Below are 18,591 nucleotides of genomic sequence, written 5' to 3'. Positions count from 1 at the left end.
CACACTACAGAATCACAAGACTCCCAAAGCTTCCTTGCTCCTATACTGTTAATTATCCTTGAAGGAGAAGGTATTGCTATGGGAGTTTATCTACACTTCATAGAAAACAGGTTAAAAATAGAAAAATCACTAATTAAAAAAAGAAAAAAGAAACCATCCCAATCTCAATTGGTAGAGCTGCTATTAAATTTTCAAATTTTATTGCAGAAAAATCATTTTTTGGTTAATGTTGATTTTAAGAAGACATAACTAGCCATGTCTAAATCTTAAATTATCAAGGTAATTCTAAAAATTACCACTTAAACTTTTTATTAATCAAGGAAAACAAGTCAAGGCTAAGAGACCCTAAAAACAGACAGGTAAACTATAGAAAAATCCATTAAAACTTTACGATATAGATGATTTTTAACTTATTGCTTCTACTCATCAGTATTTTTATGATTTTTCTATAGTGAACGTATGTTACCAGTGTGGAAAATAAATTAATGCTTATTATATACTAGTCATGTAAATACTTCCTTAACAAAACTCCTTTTTTGAAAGCGTTCTAGCCATAGTCCTTTTTCAATCAAGTTCTGTTAGCAACATAATGTAGCATAACATATCCAAAGTAGAACACATGTTCCCCATGCTCCTTTCTGTTTGTTTGTTCTGTCTGTTTAAATGCAGGCTCTGATATTTTCTAGTTACATAATCTTGGCTAAATTACTTACCCTCTCTAAGTTCTAGTTTCCTCAACTATGAAATGAGAATGCAAATCCATACCACAGAGGTTATTTAAAATTCTATGAGATTATAGATGAAAGTACAGGGCTGAAACAATAATAAAACCTCAACAAATATTGCCTACTGTCTCGAAGCTGAGAAATGTACCACACGACAATGCAGAAGACACTGGCTCATGAATGAAGAGTTTTCAGCAGTAAAGTTTAATGTGGGTGGGAAAATGTCCAAGCTAAAGACAATGGAACCTCAGGCTTCAATGCAGCAAACACTGGCCTTCAAAATACCCAGATGATACACTGTAGTATTACAAATGGCCTTATAAAAAGTATTAAACAACATACCTCATGATTGATGACAGTCCAGCCACAAGATGAATCACTGTCACTGGAATTTTCAGACATTTTTCAGATCTACAAATACAAAAACATATTGTCATGTGGGGTACATTTCAAAAAATTCTATAGGAAGCACTATATGTGTCCAAGCAGGAAAAGTAGCTTACTGCCTGCCTTCCAGGTGAAACTGAGACAACCCACCCATAGATTTCTCATACAGGATCTATTAACTGCATACCTGGATGAACAAATAGAACCAAACTTTGAAGGCATCCTCCTGAGCTAGAATAGTACAGACAGTCACACTGTAGGAATAAACATGCTGAGTATGAAAGAAGGATTTGGCCACTCAGGACAGAGGGGAAAGGAGAAGCCAATGTGAATGTGTGGGTAAATCAAGGGTTGAGAGACCAAATAGGGGAGTGGAAGAGCTCCCAGGCCAAGCAAAATGAAGTCTATTGTGTTGGCAACATGAAGCAATTGAGATTTTTCAAGCAGGGAAGAAACATGATCACAGTTTTTATGAAAATAACGGTGTCAGCAATACTCCACCTGAATTAAAATTGGGGGAGAAGACTAGAGATTGGTTAGAAACTTGTGGTCATTGACAATAACCTAGACTTAAGTCCTAAAACAGCAAACTTCCTGGTCACTCTACCTGGTTTGTTTTCTCCTTTCTATCCGAAGCTCCTATTTAAACGTCAAAACCAAGCTAATTAAATGGTATCTTACTGGCTTTGTTCTATACATTTAAGTCCTATAAATGCTTCTATTATTGCACATACATTGAGAACACATTAAATCCAACTTGATGACTGGTGTTTTAACAGAAAGCTATACTGCAGAAAATTTAATATGGAACCAGTGGTCAAATAAGAACAGGGCAAAAAAATATTGGTCTAAATCTTCCAACAGTGATTCTGAAAAAATTAACATTTTAAAAGGAGAAGGTGTTGGGGTGCCTAGGTGGCTCAGTCAGTTAAACATCAGACTCTTGATTTCAGCTCAGGTCATGATCTCAGGATCATGAGATCGAGCCCTGCATTGGGCTCCATGCTGGGCATGGAGCATGCTTAAGATTCTCTCTCCCTCTGCCCCTACTCTCCCCTAAAAATAATAATAAAATAAAATAAGAAGCTTCTTGGTCACTAACAATATAAAAATTAACATGTTTTCAAACAAATTATTCAAAATCTAAAATAAGACATAAAGATGACTGTGACTTTTACTGTTACGCTAAAGCATTTTCTAATAAGTTCACCTGAGATCACTCAATTACATGATTTCTTACTTATAACTGATTAGGGCTCAGGCAGTTTATAACTATAATTTTAAAGGTAAACTATTACAGTACAATAAATGTTTTCCTTCTAGCACAGATTACCCCAAAGGCTATAGTCCGTATACCCTTTGGGTATTAACCAATTTTTATGTCTAAGTAATTTTATTTCAGCATTCCTTATTAAATTGACTATATAACTCCCAATTCCTCATTGAACTAGTTTTTATAAGTTAAAAAAAAAGTTTGATACATTATTATTTGTACCTAAATTCTTTTATAACAATTTGAAAATCATGGGTAACATATGAGTCCACATGAAGACTGAGCAGGAGGAAAGGAGAATGGTCAATGAAGGCTTTATAAATGAGGTTGCAATGTTTAAGACATACAAGAGACCATTTTTTTACCCGAATTAATTGCTAAAATTTAAAAATTAAGAAATCACAAAAAGTAAAGTTCTGTTTCCCCATTTAAAAAAATGACACTGGAGGTATTCCCCAGAAGAACAGAAAAAGCATTAGAGAGCAAAAACAAGGCAGAAACAATTAAATACGAAAGTTCTAACCAAGGCCATTAACCTAGCATGAGTGGAATATTAAAAGAAAATCAGATATGAATCTTTAAAAGTGCATATATTAAGATGAGGAAGCAATTAAAGAGCCCTAAATCTGCGGGACACAAGTGCAATACTCCTTGGAGAAGATAAGCACCTACATTTAACCAGGACTGATGATGGGGAGGAAACAAAGCAGAAGGGAGGGGGTTGAAAGATTTTAGAAGATTTTAGAAAGATTTTTTTAAAAAGGACTGAATAACCAGACACAGAAGAGGGAGAGAGTGTTGGTAGGATAACTCGCAGGTGTCTGGTTTAAGTGACTGAATAGTTGAAAAAACCATTCTATATGGAACGAGAAGTAAAATAAAGAAAACTAGTTGAAGCCTAAAAAGCATTCTTTCTCCACCATGTGAAAGATTCTAACCTCTTCTATAAGCTCACATTCTCACTGCTGCTCCATCTCACCCTGAGATTTACCAGTGCTTTATTTTGTTAATAACCCTCCAGAATTTGTGAATTACCAAACCCAATCAGAGGTATTTAATGTATATATCTCCTACCCTCCTCTTGGTAACTTCTATTCAACAGTCCTTTTGAATAGTTCCTAGCATTTGTTTTCTAACAAAGTAATCTAATAACTCAGGGATGAAATTAACAAAGCCAACATTTCAAAATAAAGTTATATACATTGCTAAATTGGAACAACTTTAACATATATCAGTTTTTCAAATCAAGGAGCCCACTTAAATCAGGACCCAGATTCTTTGTTTACTCATCTTGAAGGAAGAACAATTTTGACATCTAGCCCAAATGAGAAAAGGACTACTGGTCACATCACAGAAACAGTTTTTGGATAAGTAAAATTCACAGACCTACTAAAGAATCCTTTTAAGTCAGCAGTTCTCAAAGAATTGGGTACACTGTAATTAAAGCAAAATTTTAAAAAGTAAATTTCTGAGCCCCACTCTAGACACACTGACTCTAAAAGCTGCCATTATATCTGAAACTCCTCACTTGTCAGTGATCTTCCTAAAATGATAATTTTATATATTACTCCTTTAAAATGTTAAGGTTTTCATACTGTTTTTTTGGATAATGCCCAAAGGCGCTGTATATTTACTGCTTATTCTCTAGCATCTTATCCTCTCTCCACCCATTCCCTCTCCCCTCATGATTTTGATTCCCCTAAAAGGCTTCGCTTTCTCAACTGAGGCTTTGCAGATATTCTGATCAGTTCCCTACCCCAATAGCTCAACCCAAGCCCCTGTGTCCATCCTTCCTTTCTCAAGTAATGCATTACTTTTGTGAACAATTCCCTGACCCCACCCCCCAAAACTAGTATTTTTCCCTAATCTACTACTTGAAAGAGAATTCTGTGCTATAGTTGCTTATTTACCTTTTAAATATTCCCAAACATAGCACATTGCTTGACACATATTAAGCACTCAAAAAGAAGAAAGGTGGGATGCCTGGGTGGCTCAGTTGGTTAAGTGTCTCACTTTGGCTCAGGTCATAATCGCAGGGTGCTGGGATCGAGTCCCACATCAGGCTCCCTGCTCAGCGGGAAGCCTGCTTCTCCCTCTGTCTGCAGTTCCCTCTGCTTGTCTGAGTGTGCGCTCTCTCTCTCTCTCTCTCTCTCTCTCTGACAAATAAATAAAACCCTTAAAAAAACAAAGAAGAAAGGTAAACAGAATTCTGGATGATGATAGTAACACAACTCTAAACTATTCCTTAAGGAACTCAAAATTCTAGAGGAACCTCTCATTATTTTGACCAAAGGTAAGTGCATAAACCCTTCCCATTTTAAGAGCTTTACTAATAATTTAGAAATATGCAGAGTTTATGGGAAGTAACAAAGGCATAAAAAATACGAAGTTATAAAGCTGAGAGTACCTAATGAAGATTATAAACTTGAAGCACTTTTCTAGAATCAGGTTTCCTTTCATTCCCAAGTAGTTTCTTTAATCAGTCATATATATCCAATTGCTTAGGTTTCTTGGGTATTCAAATACAACCTCTACAAACCGAAAACCACTTCCTGCTGTTCTTCCTGTTTTTGGTATCTCAGAGAACAGCATTAGCCAAAAACAATCTGGCTATAAGGAAAAGCCACAAAATATCAGATTAAAAAATCTAGATTTAGGATAACTAAAGCACCTTGACCCAAAAATCCAGGTAAGTCTTCTTAACCATTCCTGCTTCCACTGCCTAACCCAGCTTCATTTCCCACTTCAATTTCAGTGACTGCTCCCTAATGGATCTCTACCTGTGATCAATTCCCTTCTAGTCACGCCTCTGTAAGTCTGCCCACACTAAAGTTATTCTAAAACATGAATCTGATTTTAAACTACTGAATCACACTCCTTTCAAGATAAAATCCAAAGTCTCCAGAGATTTCAGAACAGGAGACATTATTTAAATTGACTCTTCACTTCATAATAGATCCTAAGGAACATTTCTTCACAACATTTAAGATTTTATATGTAGAACTCTATGGAAGAGAATGACAATACATATTACAGACATATGTTTCAACACAGCACATACTGGGGATAGCAAGATATAAATGTACTCCATGAAGTCTCATCTCATTTATGAAGCTACTTATAGCAGAAAGCCCAATTCCACATTGGTATAATCACATTCTTCAGCAGACAGGAGGCCTAAGGTGAATGCCATTTTATTTTTTTATTTTTATTTTTATTTATTTATTTATTTGACAGACAGAGATTATAAGTAGGCAGAGAGGCAGGCACAGAGAGAGAGAGGAGGAAGCAGGCTCCCTGCTGAGCAGAGAACCCGATGTAGGGCTCGATCCCAGGACCCTGGGATCATGACCTGAGCCGAAGGCAGAGGCTTTAACCCACTGAGCCACCCAGGCACCCCAGGTGAATGCCATTTTAAATAATTCCTTTATCCATCTGTACAACATTTATTGAGTTCTTAGCACTTGCTAGGTATTGAAAATACTATATACCAATATATAAATAAATAGAGGAATCTTGCCTACTGGGGCTTAAATTCTATTTGTAGTAGACTACGCTGAACTTTACCTGAGCCCTGTGTTCAGGAAAGCAAGGAACACTGAAAAATCTCCCAGTCCTGTTTTGTCTTCTGACAAATGAAAGCAGCTCTCTGCTCAGCAGGGAGACTGCTTCTCCCTCTCCCCTCTTTGTCTGCCTGCCACTCTCCCTGCCTGCAAGCATGAGCACTTTCTGTCAAATAAAATCTAAAAACAACAAAAGCATATTTGAGCAACTTTTTGAATACATGATGAAATCGCTATGCAGTTACCTGGGGAGAGCTTTTCTGACCAAGCAGCAGGCACAAAGTTGCAATGAAGCCAGCCTGCATTTCTGAGTATCAGCAGTGAGGCATGTGTGATAGCAAGAAAGCAGGAAGAGATGAGGACAGAGAGCTAACAGGCAGGGGATGGACCATGCAGGGCCTTATAGATCCTAAGACTTTTTAGCTTTTTACTATGAGCGAAACTAAAAGTCACAAGAATTATGAGGAAAGAACAGATCATTCTGGTAGCCTTATTGAGACAGCACTGTGGGGGACAGCAAAGGCAGAAGCAGGTAGGTCATTTGCAAAGCTACAATAATCCAGCTGAGAAATAATGGTGGTTTGACCCAGGGTGGTAGCTGTGAAGACAATAAGAACTGGATAGATAACATGTGTTCTGAAAGTACAGCTAGCTAATAGCACTTTACAAAACATTGAATATAAGGTGTGAAAGATGACTCCTGGACTAAACAAATACCAAAATGAAATTGCCACTGAGACAGGAAGGCTTCAAAAGCAGAAAGTTATGAAAAAAAAAAACTGGTGAACTGATTTGGGGCATTAAATTTGAGACAGTGATTATCATATACAAGTGGAAACACCAAGCAGGAAGCTGAACCGAATTTAGGGGAGTTATAGGTTAAAGATGTAACTGTAAAATAATTTAGGTGGCAGTTGTCAAAAGTAGTAATACAGCAACAATATTAATTTTATCTCATAAAGTACAACTGGGGGTGCCTGGTTGGCTCAGTTGTTAAGCATCTGCTTTCAACTCAGGTCATGATCCTAGGGTTCTGGGATCGAGCCCCGCATCGGGCTCCCTGCCCAGTGGGGAGCCTGCTTCTCCCTCTTCCACTCCCCCTGCTTGTGTTCCCTCTCTTGCTGTCTCTGTCAAATAAATAAATGAAAAAAAATTTTTTTTTTAGATTTTATTTATTTGACAGATAGAGATCACAAGTAGGCAGAGAGGCAGACAGAGAGTGGGGGAAGCAGGCTCCTCGTTGAGCAGGGACCCCGATGCGGGGCTCGATCCCAGGACCCTGGGATCATGACCTGAGCCGAAGGCAGAGGCTTTAACCACTGAGCCACCCAGGCACCCCTAAATAAATGAAATCTTAAAAAATAAAATAAAAGTACAACTGGAGTGAGTGTTACCTGATATGATGGTGCCCCTCATCCTTCCTGAGTAGCTACATTTTACTATGAAAAAGGGTATAGCTTCCTATCACTGTTATCTTCTAGAATTAGATATGATGGAGAAGAATGGGGGCATTATTCTCCCACACGTCTATAATTCCAATGTAAGCCAACCAATGGGCTGTCAGCAAAGGTCCCAAAAGTGTTGCTGGACTATAAATGTGATCAAGGAGTCAGAAGCTTTTTCCAAATGCTTTTTCAAAGGCTCCTGAACTTTTACCTCCCCAAAAGTATATCAAAATGCCTGGTTTAAACCAGATTTCATCTTAAGAAAGTTTAGAGAATCTAACACCCCAACTAATAAAAACTTTAAAAATGTTCTTTATATTCTATTTTTTGTACAATAACAACCCTACAGAAATCATTTAAATGAGACTACCTTAACTGAGAACATAAATACTACATTCGTTCATTCAGGCAGCATATACTTATTGAGCTAGTGCTATATGCCATGCATGAATTTTCTTTCAAGTTCTGGAGATACAACACAGTGGCAGAACACCAGGACGGCCTCTGAAGAAAGTTCATATGCTAGGTGCCACAAACAAGCAGAATATGAAGTAAGTCAGCTGGTGGCAAGTACTGTGGACAAAAATAAAGCATGAGAGGGGAAAACTGAAGGCAGGGAATTGTGGGCAGGGAGTGGATCAGAATTTTGTATAAGGTTAGGGCAGATCTCCTACCAAAATAGTGGGCACCTATTTCTCCATAATCTTAACAGGGTAATTACCCTCTGTAATTTCTGATCACCTCATGAGCAAAAACAATCTCCTTATTTTAATCTGTATTTCCCAGATAACTTAGTGGGATTGTACACCTTTCCCAATATTTATTGGCTATCCTTATTGCCTTTTCTGTAAATTATCTAATGTTCCTATGTTATACGTTCTTATTAGATTATCTTTACTGATTTGTAGAAGTTCTTTATAAATTGAGTCATGAAATAATTCACTGTTACACTTATCACAAATATTTTCTTCTAAAATTCTTCAATTTTTAAAAATACCTTCTACCACAAACATTTTTAAATTTTATGCAGAGGTAGAGGATGGAGTATAGGGTGTTCTTTAGAACACCTATATTTTACAACTTGCCTTAGAAAGTCTTTCCAAAGATTACAACATTATTCTCATATATTTTCTACTAATACTTTTTCAATTTTGGCTTTTATATTTAGCTATTTAAATTTGTGTATCCAGATTTTTCCCTTTTGGTGTTAGAAATTATCCTGATTATTGAAATTCCATACTTTCTATGATTTGAAATGCCACTTTTTATTACATAAAGTTCTACATATATTTATGAATCAGTTTCTATAGTCTCCATTCTGTTACTGATCTATATTCCTTGTACCAATACAATGCTGTTTTAATTATTATGGTACTTATCACAAGTACCCATTTTTCAACTCTTTCCTTGGTCCCTTCCTAAACATAACAACCACCCTAAACACATATATACAAGCAAAGATTAAACTGATTGCAGGTTACATATAATACTTACTCCAAGTACTAGAATTTTTTTTTCTTCCCATCTAAAAGTCTCCCCCCGACCTTGAGGATAAACATTCTCTATAAAGTCAAAGTCTAGGGAGATATTCAGAAGTTTTCACTACCTGCTCTAACCTACCAATCACTCAGGCCTCCCCTGAACTCTCAGCTGGTCAAAGTAATCTACTTACTGGGCATCTCCTGAATACAGAATGGATAGCCCCACCTTCATGACTTCACTTACTCAAGTTACACTTTCTGGAATGTTTTCCTCCTTCCTTCCTTCCTTCCTTCTGATTTCTCTATTTAAGGCTCAGCCCTCCTCCACGAAAGTTTTCCTAGATCACAATTTCCAACACAATGGTCTCTCCTTCCTCTGAATTTACAGTATTTACTTCTTACTTCTTAGCATATAAGTTGCCTAAGGGTAGTTTATATTACTCTTTTCCCTGAGTAACTTTACTTATTAGTGCTATGTTCAAGGCTTTGATAAAGAGCTCCGATTTTAGACCCACCCTTAAATTTGCCTCTGTTAAACTCTGCATAGTTATAATTTTTTAACGCTATTTTCAAAAGGGATTTAGAGCCACTAAAATCACTAAACACCACAATGAAGACACTGAAATAGAAAAGCTTAAGAAATGCACTATTATCTAACAATTTTACCCACTCTTCAGCTTCCCAGTAAAGTTTCCAGCAGTAAGAAAAGAAAATTTGACGATGCCTAATGCCACATCACCACAGCGCTCTTACCTGCTTACTGTATTCCCCAACTCTAAAAAAACCTCTTACAAAAGCCTAGCAGAATCTATTAAAAAAGAAAAAGAGAAAGAAAAAAAAATGAAAGTCTCCAGCTGGAGCTGGCTTCTGTGTCACATATCCATCTCACTTTCAGCAGTCATTTGATGATACTCTTGCATCCGTCAGGAGGCCGGCCTTTCTGATGTAATACTGAAGATGCTCACTGTTTCGTATTAAAGACTGTGAAATCTAGTTCATAAGGCATTTTACTCTCTTAACTGTGTAACAGAGACAGCCCCCAAAGAAGTGCTGCACCTTAACCTTACTTCAACATAAACTCTTGGTTGTGGTACTGTGGATCTACATTAACAAGTCACCAAAAGAAAAAGCCTTACTGAAGTCATTATCTTCTTCCCTGAAACTGTTAGTAAGCACGCATGCACTACATTTTCAAGCATCATCTTTGGAAAAATCATCAGCAAAATTTTCTTTCTGATTTTAGTGTTAGAATAAATAAGCTTATCCTGACCAGTGAGCTTCAGTAATGGGAAGAGTTTTCCCTCATGATACCTATCCTTGGTAAAAATATAGACATCATAATATACATTGTGGTTAGAAGAATATCTTCATCCTTGGTTCCATTTTATAATTCCTACCACTCCTTCCCTCTGTATCACTCTTCTCTTCTACTTTTGTTACCTTCCTGACTTTTACATATGTTACCTTCCAAATATTTTATGTAAGTACTGGGGTCAGTAAGTTTCCTACCTTATACTTTTCCCAATTAGCTGTTTAACAAATTTTTTAATGCTTTAAAAATTATTGAAAAATGACTTTAATGACTACATAATGTGTTGTTATATTCATCATAGCTTCTTACCCTATTAGTGGATGTTTAAGTTGCTAATGGGTTTTTTTTCAATCAATGAAAAACAATGATGCAAGAAAAAAGTCATCTAAGACTTATCAAGGTTTATTACAGCTGAGAGAATCAATTATCATATGGTTTCACTTACTTGTGGAGCATAAGGAATAACACGGAAGACATTGGGAGATGGAAAGGAGAAGGGACTTGGGGGAACTCTGAGAGGGAAACAAACCATGAGAGACTGTGGACTCTCAGAAACAAACTGAGGGTTTTGGAGGAGAGGAGAAGGGGGTTGGGTGAGCCCAGTGGTTGGGTATTAAGGAGGGCACGTATTTCATGGAACACTGGGTGTGGTGCATAAACAATGAATCTTGGATCACTAAAAACAAAACAAAACAAAAAAATTAAATAAAAAAAAAAGTAAAGTAAAAAAAAAAAGACTTATTACTAAGTTAGATGGTTCTGTCACTATGTTTTATGGTAATTTGGCAAATTCACATTTAAAAAATTATTCTGACATGGGGGCACCTGGTAGTTCAGCTGGTTAAACATCCGACTCTTGATTTTGGCTCAGGTCATGATCTCAGGGTTGTGAGATCGAGCCCCACATTGGGCTCTGTGCTGGGCATAGAACCTGCTTAAGATTCTCTCTCTCCTTCTCCCCTCCTAAAAAATTTGACATAAATACTTCTGTAGTTAGATGATGAGAAATGTGTCTTTTTCAGGAATTAAGGAGTCTTCAATCTGTTCATTGTGGGAGGGAAGAACCTTCCATTGTATTTGTTTCCTTTTTTCAAAGTAGTCTAATCTTAAGTGATAGGTCAGTTTATAATTTTCTTTTTACTATCTACAATGTGGACCCTATCTCAGTCCCCAAATTCTAGCAATAAATAAACTTAGTTTAGGAGCACCTAGTACCCATTAGGCCTTTGTGTTGTGGGAAATATAAGTACTACCCTAAGGAAGTTGATTTCAAGCTTACTGACTAGAACGGTCAGGTAAACCCTTTAATTGAAGAGTAAGTTTCTATAGGACTTTTAAACTGTTACAGCAGATAAATCCTGCAACATATTTTCACCAAGCGAAGGGAAACCTAAATGGCCTTCCAAAAACATCAAGGACAAAAGATTTGACAGGCAATTCTGAATATGGAATTAAGTGCTGTCTGCCATTTTTATGCTCAAAACACAACACAAAAGCTTCCCACCATTGGTGTAAAAGGTAGAGGATAAAAGAGATGCAGAAATACAAGAGCCACTTTCACATAAAAAACTTTTGAATTAAAAAAGAAAGCAAATTTCATTGTTCTCCTATCCTGCCTCCCAAAGGAAAAAAGCAAATTTTTTTTGCCAAGTTGCATCATTCAGGAATCAAAGCCTCCATTAAACTTCACTAACATGATGTTACAAAATACTTCCAATATGTCATCTTTTGTTTGCCTTGTGAAAGATCAGCACTAATATAAAGCTTCACAAAACTTTAGGACCACTTGGTAAAATAGGCCTAAAGATTTAAACATAAAAAATTAAACCACAAAAAAACTCAAAGAAAATGGAAAATCACTTTATAATCCTGAGGTAAACACAATCTTTTTCTAAGCTTTACACAAAACCCGAAAATTGTAAAGGAAAAGATCTTATATTAAAAATCATACACTTGTTAGGGAAAAATATCTGATATGTATGAAAGAGTTTTCAAAACACTTCCAGCATACCAATAAACCAGTAAGAAAAAGGTTAAAACACTGAGTGGAAAATTTAGCAAGCAGGGTACATGGATGGCTCAGTCCGTTAAGCATCAGCCTTTGGCTCAGGTCATGATCCTGGGGGTCCTGGGATCCAGTCCCGCATCAGGCTTCCTGCTCAGTGGGGAGCCTGCTTCTCCCTCTCCCTGCCGCTCCCCCTGCTTGTGCTCTAGATCAAGTTAATTAATTAACTAATTAAAACTTTAAAAAGAAAGAAAAGTCTTCAAGGAAATCTTACATAAAAACAAATTTAGCAAGCAACATACTCAATTTATAGAAAACATAAAAATAACTTACAATACTGAAAAAATGCTCAAACTTACTACCAAATAACATGAAGAGAAGCAAGACTATTTTAATACCTAACCAATTAACAAAGACTAAACAAGTTAGTAAGTTAGATAAGATATGGGGAAAACAGGTCAACTGTAAACAGTGGAAATGTATATTATCATCCTTTCAGTGATTCATTTTCTAAGTTTTATTTAAGTCACCTCTACACCCCACTTGGGGCTAAAACTCACAACCCCTAGATCAAGAGACACATGTTCTGACTGAACCAGCCAGGCACCTCTTCTTTCAGTGATTTTTAACAACAAAATTTTACAGGCAGATAAGCTGTGACCATCCACCAATTTTCTTTCACTTCCTATTCATTTCATTTCTAGGAATTTATCTGATTGTAATACTCACATGAATATGAAAACATATACACATATGTGTAAGAACTGTTGATAGAACAACTTTTACAATATAAAATTAGAAAGTAGAAGGTCTACCAAGAGTGAATTTATTAAAATTAAAATTTGTAGTAGTATTATAATTAATGAAACCATTAAAAAGATAGACTAGATCAACATGCTTTGACATGGAGAAATATCAATATATTTTTTAAAGCATGACAAACATGTATAGTAAAATGCTATTTATATTAATCTACATGCAATACTAAAATTTTAGAGTATCTTTCAAATCTAAAAAAAAAATTACACGTATCTTCTAAATTTTCAATGACCATTTATTAACTTTATAGTCAGCAGAAAAAATATTTTCTTTTCTAAAATAAAAATACAAACCCAATTTTAAGTATAGTATATGACTGATAAAAATCCAATCATCTTCTGGATGACCAGTTTCTTCAAGACAAGTCAAAGGGACGAAAGAAGTCATAGAAAAATATTTACTATCTGCGGTATGAGAAACTTACAGTGGAAAATTGACGTTTTGATGAAAATCGGGCTTCGATGAGTCCACAATGCAGTAATTATGGTAATTATGTGATCCTATGGTTGCCCTGCCTCTTGGTTACTATATTCATCATATGAGTGGATGCAAAGATAACCATAACCCATCTACAGTTAAGTTGCCCTCTCCTAGTTCTAATGGGGTGGAATTTCATTTAAAACACTGAAATCTATCACTAAAGACAGGTATCTGGAAAAAAAAATCTAGAACAGAGGAGTAATTTCACTTTATGCCTGCCCAGAAAAAGGCACCAACATGGTTACAGGCAGCAGATTAACCTTCTGATGTAGAAAATAAACTAAGAAGTGAGTCAGTGCTCGCTTTGGCAGCACACAAACTTAAAAAAAAAAAAAAAAAAAGTGAGTCAATACACAATTTCTTCACAGGTTTCCTTCTATGATGTAACATCCCTCAAATTAGGAAACAAAAGCAACCACTACCATATTTGAAGATGAAAGTACTCTTTTTTTGCTTCCATCTAAAAGAAGACACACCTTTGATAAAAAAGTGTGAAATGAAGTGAGTCAGAAATATGAATTCAAACACTGTGGGGAAATTAAGATGCCTATTAGTATGTAAACATTCCTTTCACCAGGTACTTTCATTCTGAGAAAAAAAAAAACCTGGCTTTCAAAGACTGTTTTATCTTAATTCTGGAGGAGCCTAAAAGAAACAACATATACATAAACTTGACCAAGGCTCCATACTCACTTGGGCACCATGAGCCCCTGGTGGCCCCTTATTCCCTTTCATGAATAAGTAAGTAAAACTATTGGGTTTTGCCTCTTTGTTTTCCTCTATTCTCAAATTTTTAAAAATAATTCATTTTTGCTTATTAAAAATACATATTCATCACATATCTATACCTTTTAATTCACCCTAATTCTATGAAAAACAAAGGGATTTTACACCTCTATTGTTTTCCATTTTTAAAAAAACACTGAACAATTAAATATACATCTACTGTTACTTTTTAGTAGTAATATTAGAAAATGTTAGTAAAGATACTGAGTTATCAACTAATCATATAAACAGCTGTCACCAACCCATGCAGGATACATATTATATTACTTTGTCTTTCACTTTCACTTACATTTACTCTCAAAAAGTCCTCAGAAAAGTTTCTGAAACACTTTTTTACTTGAATGTTCTGTATGCCCACCTTAGCTAAAGTTAATCTCAAGGGTCAGATGCTGTAATAGGCAGGGATGACTTCCCCAGAAGAAGGTATCTAAGCTCCAAACTATTTATGAAAGATCAATGCTTACACATGCAAGTATCTCTCAGAGGACCTAGGATTTCATATTCAGTGTAGGCTCAATGTCATGAAGTCAACTTAAAGTAACATTTTACAACATTAAACACATTTAGAACATTAAAAACATCCACCTCCTACTGTCAGAAGTTACACTGATGATTTTCCTTAGACTTTAGATGTGCAATTAAAAAAAAAAATTAAAAGTACTCTTTTAAAAGCACACTGCAGTTTCAGGACCTTTAATGCAGCAGAGTGCAAAGTCACAGTCAGGACAGGGGCCAAGTTTCCTCCAACCTAGAAAAAGCCAAAAGCTCTACTAAAATATCAAATTAAGGTACCATTTCACTGTTCCATCAAACTTCCCAGTCAAAAAAAAAAAAAAAAAAAAAAACCTATCACATTCTTATCACACTTCAAATGCACAATATACTTTATATAAATGTTACTTATGTAGGCCAATAATACTTTGCATGGGCGGATCACTCTGCCACTTACAAAGTGATGTCATTTTCATACCTGATTTGAGCTTCACAAATACACCATCAAGTATGGCAACTGGCTATTATGTACAATGTACACATGGAAACAAGACAGAGTCACAAATCGTGCTCAACATCATTAAACATCCTGATTCCCAATCCAATGCTCTTTTTACAGTAATTTCATCATGATGGTAGTATGAACCAGACAGAAGGATTTTAGGATAGTGATTTATGGACAGATACTAAAGAAAAATTAGATTTCTGACTTCCTATAGTGAAGGAGGAAAATCTTTGACTCACTTTATTCATTTTTAATACTTACTTCAAAAAACCAACTGGCCCTTAAACGAAGTTTCCACACAACAGACGTCCTAAAAAAAAAAAAAGAAAGAAAGAAAATTCCTAAACTTACCACTTACTTCCAATCCTTCCCACATTATAGGGCTAAATTTCATCTTAGAACCCAAATTTAGAAACTTTTTTCAAATTTATCTGGTGCAGTATATTGGACATGACCTTTGAAACACACTAATATCTCTAATTTGTTTTAATCTAGTCAAAACTGTAAAACTGCCAGCAAGGAATTTCTTTAAAATGTAAGTTATCACATACATTATGGCAACTTCCTCACCTAACCACACATAAACATACAAACAATCCAGCCTCTAGTAGTTCTGCATTGTTAGATGAGTCTGCATTTTCTGTTTTAAAATATCCTGGGCTTAACAGGCCTTGCTGCTGTGTCCATGTTCTTTACATGTCAGAAACTACTGCTCTAGGATCTTAGCAGTTCATACTTATCTAGCTTTTTTAAATCTTTATTTAACTTAGATAAGAATGCAACTACACAATTGAGACTATAATACTGTGTAACAAGTTAGTAAATCAAACATGTTCATCAATTATGTTTCTTAAGCCCTGTAAATGGACTCAAATATCTAGTAAGATACTGAGCTAACACAATAGACAATATATACAAAATTAAAAGATACAAAGTAGCAAAAAGGAATTGAAACTTGAAGAGGAAGCAAAGCTTCAAAGAAAATAAAATATGAATACTATAGCTTAAACAAAAAAAGCTTTAGAATGGATATTATATTAAGATTTAATGGATACTTGGGAGTTGAGGCTTAACCTCAATTTTTCAGGACTGATAATTGCAAAAATACATAGAATATTCCTACAGAAGACCAATGTGACCCTTTCCTTAGGACAGAAAACAAAATGTGAGCTAAATAATATGCTTCTTACCCATTCATATCCAACATATCAATAACAGAAAATAAAAGTAAGCACAATCCAAAATATCAGTACCATATAAAACATGATAGTCAACGTGATTTAATGAAAACAAGCTTTAAAAGTCCACATTTCATCATTGCTTCACTTCTTTATTTCCACTGGAAATAAATTTAAATTTAAAATTCTCCTACCTCTAGATCTTCTCAGATTAATATGCCCATCTTTTGTCACCTGATAGATTTACAGGAATAATCAACATTGCACTGCCTTAACTAAAGACTGAGCACTTTTCTCCTTGATTTTACCATGCAAAATGAAAACAGATTAAAATGAGACATGCAGATATTAAGAATTATTGTTATATCTGGGTTTTTTTTCCTTTTTAATCCAACAAATGCATTTCTTGCCCCCTCCAGACAAATAATTTAGGTTTAAATTGTTATTTATATAATCTGTGGATGCAGTAACAGGGTCTCTGTGTAGGTTCTTTGTTGTTGTTTGTTTTTTTAAAGCAATGTTTAAAGGACCTATTGAACTGCTGCACCTGTATCCTTTTTTTTTTTAATTAAGTTCTTTTCCTTGGAAAATTTGGAAAATACCAGAAAATATAAAGAAAAAGCCATTTATGGTTTCACTATCTGATCACTTTTATAACTATCTTTTGAGCTTATTTTTTAGTAGACATGATCACTTCTGGTTCTATAGTTTCATTTACAAAATCAGAATTATACCATTTTCTAACCTGTTTTCACTTCAAAAGTATTTCCCACACCCCTGAATATTATTTAAGAATGGTTTTTATTTAGTAACTTCTTTAATTAGGATCCTATCCTTCGCTTAAGGGTTAAAAATTACGCATTAAAATAATACCCTTGCCTTCTCCTATCCCTTCACCTTTATGAAGAGAACTCAGCAAAGAACAGTAAACCATTGACACTAGCGTCCAAGGTGTGATAGATTGTATCCCCCTGAAAAATGTGGGACCTAATAAGATTCAAACCTTAAACCAAAAATATGAAGCGCTAACAGACAGTTCAAGCACTATCCAATGGAGGTAACCTTATTGGAGGAGGCAAATCTAAAATTCGCAGGACTCAAGTAGTTACCTCTTCTAGCTACAAGAAAGCTCCACTTCGTTTTTAAATAAAGCAATTGTGAAGCAGTGCAAACTTCACCCACTCAACGAACTACCACAATTGACTGAGTTCGTTAAAATTGCCGCTCCCAATGGCAGAGCTGGATTCATCAAACAAAAATAAATATGTAGAGCACACGAGGAACTGTGTGGACAGCTGCTACAGAGAAGTTATCGATTAAGAAGTGGGCCGGGTGAGGCGGAAAAGGATAAGGAAGGGGATCTGATCATTATCAGCCTGGGGTATAAGCAGCAATCTCAGCTGCATTATTTAATATTTAATCCTCCTATTCCTGGCATCACGGGGCTCAAACGTCACCAAAAGAGATGGGCAGGCTGAAAAAACCGGCCGGGTGACGCACATAACATCTTACCATATGGATTCTCATCAGTCAAGACCAAGAAGCGCCCAAGCCAGCCTTGTGAAAGAAGGGTCCCCCCGGCCATCAGCTCCCCCAATCCCTTAGTACGCCGCTCCGGTTCGCAAGCAGGGATCGGAGGGTGCGAGACCTCCAGACCCTACGCCTCAGCGCCCGGCTCAAGACCACCCTTGCACCAGCTCCCGCCCGGAGTCAGTCCCAGCCTGGGCAGCCCCTGCCAGAGCGACCCCTGCCTCAGAGAAGACACCGCCTCTGCCTCCGCCACACAACTCAACAGCGGACAGAACCCCGACAGGCGGCCGAGACTCCTCTCCCGGGGTCCCAACCAGCCCAGGGCCATACCTAAACGGGCAGCGCCACCTCCGCCCGACTGTGTTGACTGTCGCGGTGGCGGCGGTCACAGCTCCCAGAACAGTGACGCCTCACTTAAAAACAACAACCTGCTCGCAGGCGTCCGCAGCCGGGAGGCGGCGGCCGGTGGGGCGCCGCAGCGCATGCCGGAACTCGTAGTCCCTCCCGCTCCTCATGTAGGGCACGAGAGGAGGGAAGAACTACGACTCCCGAAGAGGAGCGCCGCCGGCCGGGATCGGCAGCAGGAAGCTAAGCAGGGCGGCGACGATCC

General features: G+C 36.6%; 1 protein-coding gene across 8 annotated transcripts in view; it reads right to left on the bottom strand.

Moving 5' to 3' along the window:
• The window catches only part of CCPG1 (cell cycle progression 1), a 45,887-nt gene extending 27,311 nt beyond the window's left edge, over positions 1-18,576 (bottom strand). For 4 of the 8 annotated variants that reach the window (XM_032864902.1, XM_032864898.1, XM_032864901.1 and 1 more), the window contains exons 1-2: positions 18,312-18,575; positions 1,068-1,136 (exon numbers count right to left, since the gene is read on the bottom strand). In XM_032864902.1, coding sequence (XP_032720793.1) covers positions 1,068-1,127 — 60 coding nt within the window. In that variant the 5' untranslated portion in view covers positions 1,128-1,136; positions 18,312-18,575. Of the gene's footprint in view, positions 1-1,067; positions 1,137-18,311 lie in introns of all 8 variants that reach the window. The other 4 variants (XM_032864897.1, XM_032864899.1, XM_032864903.1 and 1 more) reach the window with 3 other exon arrangements.
• Between the last annotated feature and the right edge of the window lie 15 nt (positions 18,577-18,591).

The sequence above is a fragment of the Lontra canadensis genome, unplaced genomic scaffold (assembly GCF_010015895.1).
Source record: "Lontra canadensis isolate GAN:19392208 unplaced genomic scaffold, GSC_riverotter_1.0 scaffold28, whole genome shotgun sequence".
NCBI classification, from domain to species: domain Eukaryota; kingdom Metazoa; phylum Chordata; class Mammalia; order Carnivora; family Mustelidae; genus Lontra; species Lontra canadensis.
Note: the sequence above shows the minus strand (reverse complement) of the source record. Positions and strands in the feature narration are given on the sequence as shown.